Source organism: Phascolarctos cinereus, unplaced genomic scaffold (genome assembly GCF_003287225.1).
Source record: "Phascolarctos cinereus isolate Bilbo 61053 unplaced genomic scaffold, phaCin_HiC Scaffold_7;HRSCAF=346, whole genome shotgun sequence".
Taxonomy (NCBI): Eukaryota; Metazoa; Chordata; class Mammalia; order Diprotodontia; family Phascolarctidae; genus Phascolarctos; species Phascolarctos cinereus.
This window is the reverse complement of record NW_027556180.1, coordinates 46,503,016-46,517,672: the sequence shown is the minus strand read 5'-3', so window position 1 is coordinate 46,517,672 and position 14,657 is coordinate 46,503,016. Positions and strand designations below refer to the sequence as shown.

The following is a 14,657-nucleotide window of genomic DNA, read 5'->3' as shown; positions in this document are numbered from 1 at the left end:
ATTAAGAGCTCACTATCTAGTTAGCCAAACTAACATACAAAAACATGAATAATGGTATACAGTACAACATTATAATATAGGACCAAATGCATAATAATATAGACCAAAAGTGACACAGGAGTCTCAAAGATGAAAAGAAGTTATTGTTGGTGTTTAATTAGAGCCTTGAAGAATGAACTTGTGAAAGGTATAGTGGAATATGGAGGGTTTTTCAAGAGAAAGAGGAAATTAAATAAGCCAAAGCATGGTAGTGGCAGGGAGCAATGAGATCATTTATCTATCACCATCAACCAAAATTGAGATATTGCCCAGCTGCAAGGTGGCAACACACAACCATCTTACCCTTGAACTTGGAGTCCTCCCAGACAATACTCATGTTTCTAGGGAAGTGACTTAAGAGTGGTGTGTATAAATCATCTGAGAAGTTGAGAAAAACCAGCCACCACTTAAGCCTGCCCAAAGCCAAAACAACTAATTAATGCCATTTTTAAAAAAATCACTCATCTCAGTAAAATTAAAGAAATAATTGGCCTGAACAAAGAGTGTTCACCTCCTTGGCTCAGTGACTCTTCTACTCTCATCAGTTGGTTAGTGTAGACAATGCTTGTCTCTGAACACCTAGAGAGAGAAGTGTTTCAACTGAGCACAAGGAAAGAGAGAAAAACTTTCAATATGTCAGAGTGCAGGAAAATCACCAGGAAAGAGTGTTGTTGTTCAGCCATTTCGATGACATCTGACTCTTTATGACCGCATTTGGGGTTTTCTTGGCAAAGATACTAACTTAGTTTGACATTTCCTTCTCCATCTCATTTTACAGACAAGGAAACTGAAGCAAATGGGGTTAAGTGACTTGCCCAGGGTCATAAAGCTAGTGTGAGATTGGATTTTAACTCAGGTCTTCCTGGCTTGAGACCTAGCACTAGCAAGAAAAGAGTAAAGTTTGCTATAGTAAACAAGTTACCAAATTTGTTTGTTTCTAATCAGTTATGTTATTATTTCTAAGTCCACTATTGGAAATGCTCTAAGTCAGGTTAAGCACAAAACCGAATAGTTTCATTTTACCTTTAATTTCCAGGCTGAAGGAGTATCAAAGTGCTTTTTAAAAACAATGAAGTAGTGTTGGGCAGTAGAAATCAAGCACATAATACACAACCTTCATGCAGTGAGTGCATTGTTTTGTTTTCTAATTGAGAATCCTTGTATGACAGGTTAGAATTGTCAGCCCTGGGTCATTTACGAATAAATTACCTGAGAGGCAGCAAGCTGGCACAGTAGATAGAGCACCAGCCCTGGAGTCAGCAGGACCTGAGTTCAAATCCAGCCTCAGACACTTACTAGCTAGCTGTGTAACCCTGGGCAAGTCACTTAACCCCCATTGCCTCCAAAATTAAAAAAAAACCAACCCAAGAATAAATTACTTGAGAATATTAATTTATGCCTCTCCATCAGAACCTAATTTGAAAACTAGAGCAACACAGAATTGTGGTTTGGGATGATAGAAGGAATTAGAACTTAATTTCTTTTTAAAGGAAAGTAAGATGAGAGGATGAAGAAAGCTTGATTTCAATATAGTTGTTGTTCTATTGTTTTTCAGTTGTGTCTGATTCTTGCTGACCCCATTTGGGGTTTTCTTGGCAAAGATGCTGGTGTGGTTTGCCATTTTCTTCTCCATTCAATAGAGTATACTTCATTTAGTCAGAATCTTTGTGTACCAATGTGTTGGTCCTCATTCATATACACTAACTCTCTGGATAACTGAAGTTTACTCTATTGGAAAGAGGCAACTGTAGTGCAGTAGAAGGAAAGCTGAATGTGGAGACAGAGAACTTGGGTTCAAATCCCAGCTCTGCCATTTACTATCTATGTGACATTGTCAATTAACTTCTCTAGGCCTTTGGTTTTCCATCTGTAAAATGAGGAGGGAAGAATAGATGAACTTTATAGATAAATAGATGAAAGAGAGTGTCCTTGAAGCTCTAAATCTATGATCCTAAGTCACCATTATGAACAACCATCATTGTCACTCTGTAGTAATACTTACAGTTGTGTCCAGTTTTGAGTGTCTCTGCGTCTTCCTCAGTGTCAAGAGCCACTTGTCCTGATGTCATTGCTCCTGTCTGTCGTAACCTGTAACCAGTACTCTACCTCCTCCTTCTTGCTGCTTCCAATTCCCTGTAGGCTAAGAAACTACATCTAGGCTTACTAGGCTTGTCAGAGGTTAATTCCAGGTCAAGAAGGCACTAAGTAGAGATGTTTAAGAAGACAAGTACATAACTAGAGCACAAAGCCTTTGGAAGAACTCTTGATTTGATTCAGAAGGCTCCCCCATTCCTATCCCAGCCCCCGAACTTTATCAATTTTCTAGCAAACTACTGCTCCAAATACATATTAGGGGAGAAATAAAAAAGGAAAAATAACAGCTACCTGAAGCTCCCAAAAATACATTCATTTCTGCAGTATAAAGACTGTATGCAGTACACGTGACAGAAAGAGGTGGACCGGCCACACAGCAAGTGTGAGGGATCAACATAGATGAGCAGACCCCTACTGGTATCCACAACCCTCCATGATTATCTATCTTCCCAATGTCAAGAGATCTAAAAGACAGGTCCCAGCAGGTCAGGTGGTAGATTTACTAGAAGACATGAATAAGAGTTACACAGGTTCAAAAAGTATGGATGGGTGGTGATATGAACTGGTGAAGGCAATAGAACCATCTACTCCCTATGTCCTTCACAAATCCATGAAAGGATCCTACTAACTACAGATCCTCTGGGAAGATATTCACAGTCTGCAAGCCCATAGGCGTTATGTATACTGGAAATAATAACAACAACAATAATAATAAATGACAGTGATGATAGCTAGCATTTATATGATGCTTTAAGATTTGCAAAGCACTTTACAAATAACATTTCATTATCCTCACAACAACCCTGGGAAGCAGGGGCTATCATTATAGCTATTTTACAGATGAGGAAACTGAAGTAAACACTTAAGTGACCTGCTCAGAGTCAAACCACTAGTGAGCATCTGAGGCTAGAGATAACTCCGGTCTTCCTAACTCTAAATCCAGGGCTCTATCCACTGCATGACCTAGCTGTCACAAATGTGAATACTCAGGTCTCCCAGGATTTAAGATAATTAAATATTTGCTTATAAAAATTATTTATGAAAAGTTAATAAAATATTACTGTACACCAGGGGTTTTAAGCTTGGAGTGCATTAATAGATTTCAGGGGGTACATGAATTTGATTGGGAAATATGCATTTATTTATTTACTTATTCATTTATTCATTCATTTATTTTCACTGGCCTCTAAGAACTTTAGCATTTCCTCCAATTATTTAAAAAGTTATTCTGAGAAAGGTTCATAAGCTTTCTCAGAGAGTTAAACACATACACACACACACACACACACACACACACACACACACACACACACTGCATTCTCATGTTAATGCGATGAAATGTTCCTGATCCTCTCACATGCCTAGAAGATGACTATGACCAAGACTGGCCTCCCATCGTAAATAAATCACTGCTAAATGTCCTCATTCTCCATCTCTCCCCTCATAGAAATGGGCAGTTGTAGATTACATTACCTTGGGTTGCTTTAGGACTTTTCTTTCCCCCAGTCCTATGGTTAAATATTTCACCATAGGAGGGGGTGAGGGCCATAGGGCTCCTCATATTCCTTCCTTTCAGTAGCAGGAACTGATAGGTGAGGCTATGAATCCTACAAACTGTAGCTCAATCTCTGTCATTATACTCTAGGCTTGCTTTACCCTGAACTCTCCACCCCAATTGGGATTTAATCAACAATCGGGATTAAGGCATTAAGCAACTTAGTTTCTCTTCATCTTTGAACTACTTGGCCAACATTATATAACTAGACCTCTCCCAGAGACAATGTAATGTCATTATTCTTATTTCACAGATAGGGACACTGAAGGTGGAAAGACCCAATCTCCAGGTCAGAAAGACAATTTGGCCATCTTGTTTACTAGGGTGAAACAATTCCATTGAATAAACTCCTTTTGGTTTTTACCACTAGTTAAAAGCTTGACAAACACAACAGGAATAGGAGATAGATGCAATACCCAATTCTGCTTTCTTTCCATCAAATCTTCGAAGACAATGTGAGAAAGCTAGATTCAAACACAACACTCAGAAACAAATTTTTAATATTCAAAAATCATCTGATAAATCATTGCTTCAACTCTTAATAATGTAGGATCCTAAAATCTCATCAATAGATACTTAATTACAGAGCCTGTAATAGTCATGAATAGAGAATCAGTCAACCCTGGAGTCATGAAGACAGTGTTCAAGCCCTGCTTCTGATTATGTGACCCTGAGCAAGTCACATATTCTAAGAGTCTCAGGCAAATCCCTAAGACTATAAACTGTGGATGAGTAGCTAATCTGCATTGGTAAGAGGGAGTTTCCTCCCTCGGACTTCCCTTCCCCCATGTACCCACAGGTCTTATTATTGTTATTATATTTGTAATCTCACTGGGATCCAGCGACATGCAGGAATTGCTTCTCCAGGAATTGCTGTGTCTAAGAAAAAAAATGTTTAAATCACCATCCTACAACCAAGCCACAGGACTCCAAACTTAGATAGGGTCTCCCAGGGTCCATCACTTCAACCTGTTTTCAGATTGGTAGGACCTGGCAGAGCTTTTGCTCTGCTGACATAGCCCAGGGTGATCTCTATGCTACAATGAGTCACCCGAGTTGGACTTGAGTGGATAGTGATAATAAAAATTAATAACAACAACAATAATAATAGCTTACATAATATAGTATTTCATCATTTACTAATGTTTTGCATATTGGATTCCAAAGTGTAATAGCATCAATGAGGAAGATTAAGTGTGAAAAATTCTGCCTGTATCCAGAATAGAGTTCACCAGATTTTCCAGACTACCCATCTTATTCTGACACACTATTAACCTGTGCTGTGCTAAAAACATACTTAAGGTGTATACTACAGGTTCTTCTGGTAAGTCTTAATTGCCAAACTGGAAGGTTCAGTCACCATCCTTGGGGACTTCTCTGTAGCTGGGCTTTTTGGACCATCTATCACCTCTCCTTCCAGATACTTTCTCCTTTCTTGGCTTCTGTGAAACTGGTCTCTCCTGGTTTTCCTTCTATCCATCTGGCCATTTTTTTCCCAATCTCTTTTGCTGGTTCATCACTACCATTCTGTCTCCTAACTCTGAGTGTGCCCCCAAGATTCTGAATTGGACCTTCTCTATATCTGCCCTTTCTCTTGGGGAATCTCATGAGTTCCCCTGGATTCAGAGGATTGTGGATTTAGAGCTGAAAGTCCAAAAGCCCAACCTCTTTATTTAAAAGTGAGCAAGTGAAGGCCAGGGAACTGAAGTGATTTACCTGGGTCACACAGGTAGTAAGGGTAGAATGGGAGTTTGAACCTTTGTTGTCTTACTCCAAATTGAGCTATTCCCCACCTTAACATAGTGCCTCTCAATTATTACTAATACACATACACAAACACACACACACACACAACACACACACTCACTCACATGGGTATGGGGGACAGGGGAGAGAGGAAATCAATAGGGCAAGAAGGATGAGGATTGAACCACAGAATATGGCAATTAAGAACTTCTGTGTATATACGTATGCATGTGTATATGTGTATGTGTATGTGTACATATATGTATATAGAAAGGAAGTTTGGCATAGTGAATAGGGAGGTGGTCTCCAAGTTTCATCTCTGACTCTTACTAGGTATGTGACTAACCTCTCAGCACTCTAGGCCAGAGATGTCAAACATGGGCTGCAGCCCAAAGAAGATCAAAATGTAATGGGGAAATAAATATGATAGCACATAGATGATGTTAATATGCAGTTTTCTAAGTCAATATGAAGCCTGCAGGGATCCTTATGTATGGTTTAGTGGCCCACATTTCTATCTGAGTTTGATAACACTGCCCTAGGCAACTCTCTAAGACTATAAATGGCAGAGAAGGCACAACCTGTATTGTCAGGGTGAATTACTTCATCAGGAAGAGTTCCCTATAGCAGCGAAATCCCAAGTACAATCCCTATGCATATATTTCTGTGCATGTATAGTATAGATCTACACACATACATGCACTCTCTCTCTGTCTGTCTGTCTCTCCCCATATCTTTCTGTATGTCTCTTCATCTCTCCTCCTCTCTCTCTCTCTTTCTCCTTCTCTGTCTCTCTCTGTGTGTGTCTCTGTGTTTCTCTCTCCTTCTGTCTCTTTCTTTCTCCATATCTCTGTCTCTCTTCTTCTGTCTCTGTCTGCCTCTCTGTATCTCTCTCTCTCTCTCTCTCTCTCTCTCTCTCTCTCTCATACACACACACACACACACACACACACACACACACACACACAGAGAGAGAGAGAGAGAGAGAGAGAGAGAGAGAGAGTTCAAGTCTCTCTCCTGAAATTTCCATAGCTTGTTTATGGGCACCAGCTCCCTAGACCAGCACAGGCAGACTTGCCTTCTACTACCATACCCACCCTTTGGATAAGCAGTGTGAGGGGCCAACAGGCAATTTCATTCTATGAAAAGGGTAAAAGGGTTTTTGTAAAATTGTTCTCTAGTCACATTGTTGGCCAATAAGGAAAATAAAAAGCTGCCACAATTTAGTTAAATTTTTAAATTCCTAAATGTTGTACTAGAAATAGAGAAAAGGATAAAGATATCAGTATAACACTTTAAGGCTTACAAAAGGCTTTACATGTTATGAAAATCTCATTTAATTTCACAACAAGCCTGAGAGGTAAGTGCTATTATTATGCCCAGAGGAAGAAACTGAGTTTGAGAGAAGTTAAGTCATTTGCCTAGAGTAAGCATGTGAAGCAAGATTCAAACACAGATCTTCCTGACTCCAAGTTCAAAGCGCTGTTCATTTCTCTACCTCTTTAATAAACACTGTCGGAAAGATAACAAAGTAAACCAGATTTAGCCCTGCTCATCCCAACTACAGCTTCTGTGTTATAACATTGGTCACTTGGACAGGAAAAGCCCTCCTTGCTGAGAGTTCGCTCTAGACCACATATTAACTTGGTATTAGTTGGTCAAAAGGAATACCTTCATTTTATTAGAGCTACTGAAAGACTAAGATGAGGATGAGTTGGCTGCAGAGGGGAAATAAAATTTCCAGGAAATGTATAACTAGATGACCCTAGGAAAATCACTTAATTTCTGAGTGCCCCAATATGCTGCTGATAGTGCATTGGGAGAAAGAGTTAGCCCAGGAAAATTCATGTCCATCAACTATAACAGCAAAGAAATATATGCTTGAAAAGAAGGTAGGGTTGGGGGGCACCTAGGTGGTTCGGTGGATAGAGCACAGGCCCTGGATTCAGCAGGACCTGAGTTCAAATACAGCCTCAGACACATAACTTACTAACTGTGTGACCCTGGGCAAGTCACTTAACCCCATAGTCTAGCCAAAAATAAATAAATAAATAAGAGTAAAAAGAGGGTAGGGCAGCAAGATAGCAAGAATGAAAGATTTAAAAAAAACGGACAGGCACAGAGATGTACTGGGCCCTACTTGATGTGGAGGCCCCAAAGAGAGAGAGAGAGAGAGAGAGAGAGAGAGAGAGAGAGAGAGAGAGAGAGAGAGAGAGAGAGAGAGAGAGAGAGAGAGGCAGACAAAGACAGGCAGACAGAGACAGAGAAGAAGAAAGTATACCAGTATACCCTTCACCATGGAGGATTTATGGGAGGACATGGATGAGAGATACACAGGATAAGGAGGTAAAGATGGGGCTACAATCAGTACTGTTGGAGGGACTGTGCACACATAGCTGAGATCACAAATTCACTTGAAACCTAACATATATTATTGTTCCAGCACAGGTTAATGGCCTGTTAAAATGAGACAGCCAGTTTGGAAAATGTTTCAAGCCACATTCATAATACAGGCAAGTCTTTTTACCCTAGATCTTCTCCACTGACACTATTTGCCATAATGGAATGTCTGAAAAGACGAGGAAAGGAATGCTTTCTGAAGCACAGAAAAGTGATCCAGTCACACACACTAGAAAAAAAAAGTCTTTTCTTTGGTAAATATGATTTCCCTCCTCCCTACCTTCGATGAAAGCTTAGTGTTTTGCACAGTCCATAGGGGTTAGAGTCGCAAGAAGCCTCAAAAGTCCAACCCCCTTATTTTACAGGTGGAGAAACTGAGAACAAACTGTTAAGTGACTTGCCCAGGGTCACAGAGGCAATAACACTGTCCAGTGGATTGGGTACTGAATTTGGAAATCGGAAGGCTTGGTTTCCCATTCTGTCTCTGTTTCTCTTTAAACCTCGGTTTCCCATCTGTAAAAAGAGGCAGTTCAATGAGATGATTTCTGGGATGCATTCCAGCTCAAAATCTATGAAACAGCAGAGCCAGAAATGGAAGCCAGGTCTGGCTCTTTCCCCTGCCTTGGGCTGCACTGCTTCCCCTACAGTCTCCAAACTTGGTTTGACATGAAGGCTCTAGTGATTTTCACTTGAAGCTTCACCTACTTAGGTGAAGACATATGCTTTTAGTTAGAGCTCAACTCACATTTCTAAGGCAGGATAGAGCACCTGTTCTCTACTTCTATTTCACAGACAATAAAGTGGACCCACGGGAAGACCCAACAAGCAACAAGCAAGAACAAGAGACCAATGATCAAAGATCCCCTTTTCCAAAAGTGACTCAATCCACCAAACAATGGAACCTCCTACAACTATGTAAGCTATTATTGATATTATTAGTAATAATGACAGCTCACATTTCTATAGCAATTTATGGTTTGCCAATTACTTTCTTCACATCACCACTGAGAGAGAGATGGTATAAATGTTAAAGACACTGGGGCTGAGTGAGGTTGTGACTTGCCAAGAGTTGCCCAGCTCCTGTCAGAGACAGGATTTGAACCCAGGTCTCCCAACTCCGAAATCTACTACACTGGCATATTGTACTTACTTCTTCTCACCATTAATCAAAGCCTTGAAAGATCTGCTCAGCAAACTTACATTAAATCCTCCTTCTGCCTTGGTCATTACTGTCCTGCTTTCAGTTGAGATCACTTCTGCCACTCGTGGTAGTTCCAGCCTGCCATTTTGTAAACCTTAAAACATTCTGGAGGAGAAAGTGAGGCTGGTGACTTTGCACACCCTCCCTCACTTAAATCCAATTCACTTGCATGTCATGGTACCACCAACAACAACTTCTGCCACTGAGTTAGTATGGGCTATAGGTCAATCACTGAAGAAGGAGTAGTCAATTGTGAAAGGTGAAGGGCAGCTGTGAGATGATGAGATGTTAGGGGGTCTTGAGAGGAAGAACACCTTGGTACTTCCTTGGTGTCAAAGAAATGGTAGACTAGAACAGAATACCTTTAGATGAACCCAAAGGCCAGGTACTCCCTTTGTCTTACCTTTCCCCAGTTTTCCTGGACAAAGTTCAGATGTACAGAAATGGTTCAAAGATTGTGAGTGCTTGGGGGTTCCTTCCAAAGCAGAGTCCTGGAACAACTTACACACAAAACTAGTCTTTTTTTTTTCCTTTTTTGGCCTGTGTTCCTTATGTACTCTCCAGGTGGGGCTCGGATCTGTTCCAAGAAAAGCCGGGAATGCTCTCTCTTCCTCCAGCCTCTAAGCTCCACAAGGGTTCTCAACCTCCTTCACAGTTCACTTACCACTCATTTTTCATCACGCATAATTTTTTCTAGAGTACATACTGACATAGTGTCAAATTTCTTCTTTTAAATCATTTGAGAAGAGAAAAAATGGGCCCAAAATTTCATTAAAAGTTCAAGAAATGTAAGATCAGGGAGGGATCTTGGAGGGATCTAGTCTAACCCTTCTATTTCATAGGTGAGGAAACTCAGACCCAGAGAGAGGTGAAGTAACTTTGCCAAAATTACTTGGAAATATGCTGACACAAGAGCAGGCATTTGAACCCAGATCCTCGACTACAAAGAGCCAGTTCTCTTTCCACTATACCAAGACACTTAATCCTTACTAAGTATCTCCCTATAAAAATTACATTAACATCTTTGAAAATTTCATTACCTAAGCAAAATTAAAATGACCATTTTATAGGCATCCTGACCTTTAAAATGCTATGAGGGAAGCCCAAAAGGGCCTCCTTTAAGACCAAGCTATTGTACCCCAAAGCCTAAAATGAGCATAAATAGTATTCTTGACTTACAGTGGGTATTGATAAGTTAAAACACTGCCTGTCAGTGCAGTGGCACCATCTATATTAAAAGCTGGGGTTTCTTTATCATTTTTAGGTTTGCAAAACTCTTTGCCCACAGGATTTCACTGAATCCTCACAACAAACCTGGGAAGTCTTTAGTTCCTAGAATTATGATGCCCATTTTACAGATGAGAAAATGGAGGTTCACAGAAGAAAAAAGGTCTGCCTGTGATCAAACTTCTCTTGTGAGAGGCGGGCTTCCAGCCCCTGTCTCCATCAGTATGCTGCTCGCGGATGCTACATCACAAGCCAAATTGACAAAACACATCCACTGCAGTTTAATGGCTCTGTCTTGTGTCCAGATCGGAAATAAAGTCAACATTCATTAATCAGAATGCTACCTGGTTGGTTGGTTGCTGTCCTTAGTGTTCTGGAAGAAGACCAAAATGGCATCACAATGCTAGAGTCAAGTTACAGTGCAGCCCACCGGGGCTCATCAGACCAACATGAGCTCCCAACCTTCTACTACAGATAGGGCACAAATAGCCCCTGTGAACGTTTGGGATGCATTCTCTAAATCTGCTTGTCTTGGTTTCTTTTGAGCTACTTCACCTACTTTGATTTGGAAAGGGCAGGAAAGGGCTTCTCAGGCAATTATTCACCAGCCTGAGTTAAAAAGATGAAAACAGCAATGAAAAAAAATCTCACATTCTTGTGTCTTGTGACAACCAATCAATCAATCAATAAACAGTTCTAGGCACTACCATAAGTACTGGATTGATTTATTAATTATTAGTTAATTTATTAATAAGCACAGATTAATTTATTTGGAAGGGGCCATCCAATGTGAATCAGAGGGGATGCAGTATTTTCCACAGTATCAAAGAATGACTCCACAACTAAGTTGCACTTAAACAGATCTTTGACAGACAGCTCTTGGGCTCAAGTCCTACCCTTCGAATATCCTTGCAGTGAGACAAAGAAGCCAACTCTCAGACTCTCAGCCAGTCAAGTATAGAGGAGTGGCTGATCTACATAGCTGAAGTGCGTTTGCACACCAGGAACTCCCCACACCAATGAAATCACAAATATGAATCCATTCCAAAATTCACTTTAACGTTTGCGGACGTACTTGTCCCCATTTTACAGATGAGAAAACTGAGACTCCACTTGGTTAAGTATGTTTCCTATCATCACACATTAAACGATGGTGTCTACGGTTGTATTTTAACCCAGGTTAAGCCAGCTCCAGCCCTAGTGCAACCTCAAGGTCGGCCCTTGGGAGCTTGGGCACATTTCAGAGTGCAAGCCTGTATTCCTCACGACGATTAGTTTCTTAGAAGAGAGGCCGCAGCCACAGCTTTCCTTTCCGGAAGTCTGTGGTTACAATTGTCCAAACTTTAATTAAAGTTTAATGTTCACAGCAAAGCTGTGAGTAGGAGAGACATTTTGCAAAAGGCGCTGGAGCCAAGGAGACGGTCTTCTAGGTTCTCACCAGCTGACACGATAAAACTCTCCTGACCTAATTTCCACACAATTGTTTTGTCCAGCCCTTAACTACTCTTAACAACGGAGTAACTGCGGGTGACAGCAAGGGGCTGGCGCACGGTCCAACCTCCCCGGGTTCCATTTCACTTTTTTTAGTTTTCTTCTCATCAAGGAGAAAACTTCAGACAACAGAAACTTTCGCCTCGCCCTCCCCCCAAAAATCCACTCCTTCCTTAAGACCCTGAAAGACAAGCACTTGTCTGCCCACTCTGATTTTTCTTGGCACTTTGGCATCGGCAGATGTCCTCGCCAGCCCCCCGCCCCAGTCCTAATCTGGACCCACTTGGACAAGACTGATCTTTTCCATCCCTCCCACTTTTAGTTGCAAGGTTATCCCTGCAAGCAATATGGGAATCCCCCCCACCCAGTTTCATTTCACGACCCCACGACCACAGGGATTTACGTTTCCCAAGTTAACAGATCCCAGTCGTCCCGATCCCCGCCCCCCTCACCACACACAGTGCCAACACTACAGCGACCTACCCCGGGACCACTCTCCAGCACCCACGAGAAAGAGTCGTCACTCGGGTACACAGTACACACGTGCACTCAAGCACACGTAGACGCACGCGTTTGTATACGCACACACACACCTGTATGCCCATGCACTCACACCCCAGACCCCTCCCGGGACCCCGGGAAAGCGTCAGGCGGTCCCGTCACTTACTTGAGAAAGTACCGCTGGCCGGTGGCGGTGAAGGTCATCTCCCAACCGGGAGGCAGCGGCAGCTCATCGGTCACGTCGTAGGACTGCTGGCGGAGGTGCGCGTGCTGCTGCGCCGCGCTGGCCGCCGCCCCGGCCCCGGTGCCCAGCTGCAGGGAGGCGGGCGACGAGTGCGAGCGGACGTGCTGGGCACCCCCGGCAACGCCGCCGCCGCCGCCGCCGGCGCTCAGCCGGGCCGGGTGGCTGCCGGACGAGTCGGTGCTGGACTGCCGGGAATGCGAGCCGGAGTCAGGCTCCTTGAAGAATGACTCGGGCAGGATCTTCTTCCTCCAAGAGCTCGGCTTGGGATTCATCACGGAGTTGAAGAGGGCTTCGAGATCAGTGTCGAGGTCCTGGGTGACGTGGATGACCTGCTGCCCCGGGGGCGGCAGAGGAGGGGGTGCGGAAGCGGGATTCATCGTGCGCCTCCCAACCTCTCACTCACTAACTCACACACTTACACACCGAGCGGCAGGTTTATTAAAAAGGGGCGGGAGCGGGGGGCGGGGGCGGGGGCTGGCCTGGGGATCAGCCCCTAAAAATGAAAACTTCAGAGAGCAAACTCGCGGAGGAACGAGACGGGGATCGATGCCCTCTCCGAGGAACCCAAGTAGACCTTCCTTCGCCAGTCAGCCCGGCCCCGGTGGGGGAGGGGAGGGGAAATCCTCGCCTCCTCGACAATTATGCAACTTTTCCAGTGGCCCAGAAGTTCCCTGGAGGAGGACAAGTTCGAGGAGAAGGAGGAGGGCGCTTGGAAGTGCAGATTAGGATGTGGTCCGGCTGTTCGGTGTCCGGGAAGAGTTCGCGGCTTCCCGAGCCGACAGGGCCAGGACCGCCGAGCACTACAAGCCCCGAAGCCCAAGGCTGTTCAGCTCCACGAAGGACCCGATCCCGGAGCGACCGAGCCCAAGGGAGCCTTGGCAGCCGGCCCAAGCCAAGCGGGCCAAGGAGCAAACTGGGAGCTCGGCGCGAAGTCCGGATCCCAACTTGGGAAAGTCAGGTCTCCCTGGGGGCCTTGGGGTCCGTCGATCCGTCGGTTCGTCCGTCAGCTGCTCCCAGGCTAGTTGCTTAGAGGCTGGGGGCAGACTGGGAGTGGACGCAAGACCGGGATTTCCAGCTCGGGACTTGACTTCTGACCTGGCAGAGGGGTTTCCGTTCTCACATCCTCCCCTCCATCTACCCAGCATCAAGCTTGGATTATCCCGGAGCTGGAGGAGGAGGAGGAAGAGAAAGAGGAGGAGAAGGAGGAGGAGGAGATGGAGCGGCCGCTGCTGCTCCCGGACTGTCCCATAAACAAAGTTTAGGGAAAACTCCAACCCTCAGAAAAGGGGCGGGGCCGAAAGTTTAGCTGATGAATTATGCATGACCTCAGCGTCCAGAGACTGCCTGCGCCCGCTCGCTCCTCCTCTTCCTCCTCCTCCTCCTCCTCCTCCTGGGCTCCTGCTAGCCCTGGGCGTGATGGGTACTTTACTGGGTAAGAGGAGGCAAAATCCCACCCCACCCCCACCCCCCACCCCTTCTCCAGGGCGACAAGTTCACTGAAGCCTCCCCCCTTCTCTCCCGCGGGGTTCAGGATCTACATTCCTTTGAGTTTACCACTGCCTTGGACAGGGTCTGGGACTGGATCAAAGGCAGAGGGTGGCCCTATTTAATAAAGTGCTGGTGGACTGAGATGGAGGAGGCTGGGAGCTGGGGCTTGGGAGCTGCGGACCCAAAGGGACCGGCAGGGAGGAGACAAGACGCGGAACCCAGACTCCCACTCGAGGTGTTTGCTACGGACGGGCCACACATTCCCTTAACGAAAGGATAGAGCAGGCCAGAGGAATTGCCTGGACCCCAAAGAACTGAGTATTTGGAACCCCGACGGCCCGGCGCTCTTGGTGGAATGAACAAGAACAATGTTTTCCTGGGAGGCAGCTTTTCAGATGTGACCATATTTGGTGCGCCGTGCTCCTCGGCGTTGAGCTGCAGTCCGCACTGGTGTAGACAGCGCCCCAAGCGCCTGGGTTCTTTTGCCTAGCAGATCACTGTTTCTAACGATCTGTAAACAAACTCCCTTTGAACCATTAATTAATCCTTTGTCTCCAGGTTACTAGGGATTGAGAGGAAACCGGGTCAAATGCGGGGTGCTAGGAAGGAGTAGAGAGAGCCACCACCCCATCCCGCCCCTAGTGCGGGTGGGAGGATTGGAATGACATTGG

The 14,657-nt window shown here is 44.4% G+C and overlaps 1 protein-coding gene across 1 annotated transcript in view; it reads right to left on the bottom strand.

The window, feature by feature from the left end:
• The window catches only part of WWTR1 (WW domain containing transcription regulator 1), a 178,606-nt gene extending 165,614 nt beyond the window's left edge, over window positions 1-12,992 (bottom strand). Inside the window, exon 1 of the mRNA XM_020980909.2 lies at window positions 12,421-12,992. Within this exon, the coding sequence (XP_020836568.1) occupies window positions 12,421-12,875 (455 nt within the window). The 5' untranslated portion in view covers window positions 12,876-12,992. The remainder of the gene's footprint in view (window positions 1-12,420) is intronic.
• Window positions 12,993-14,657: the final 1,665 nt, after the last annotated feature.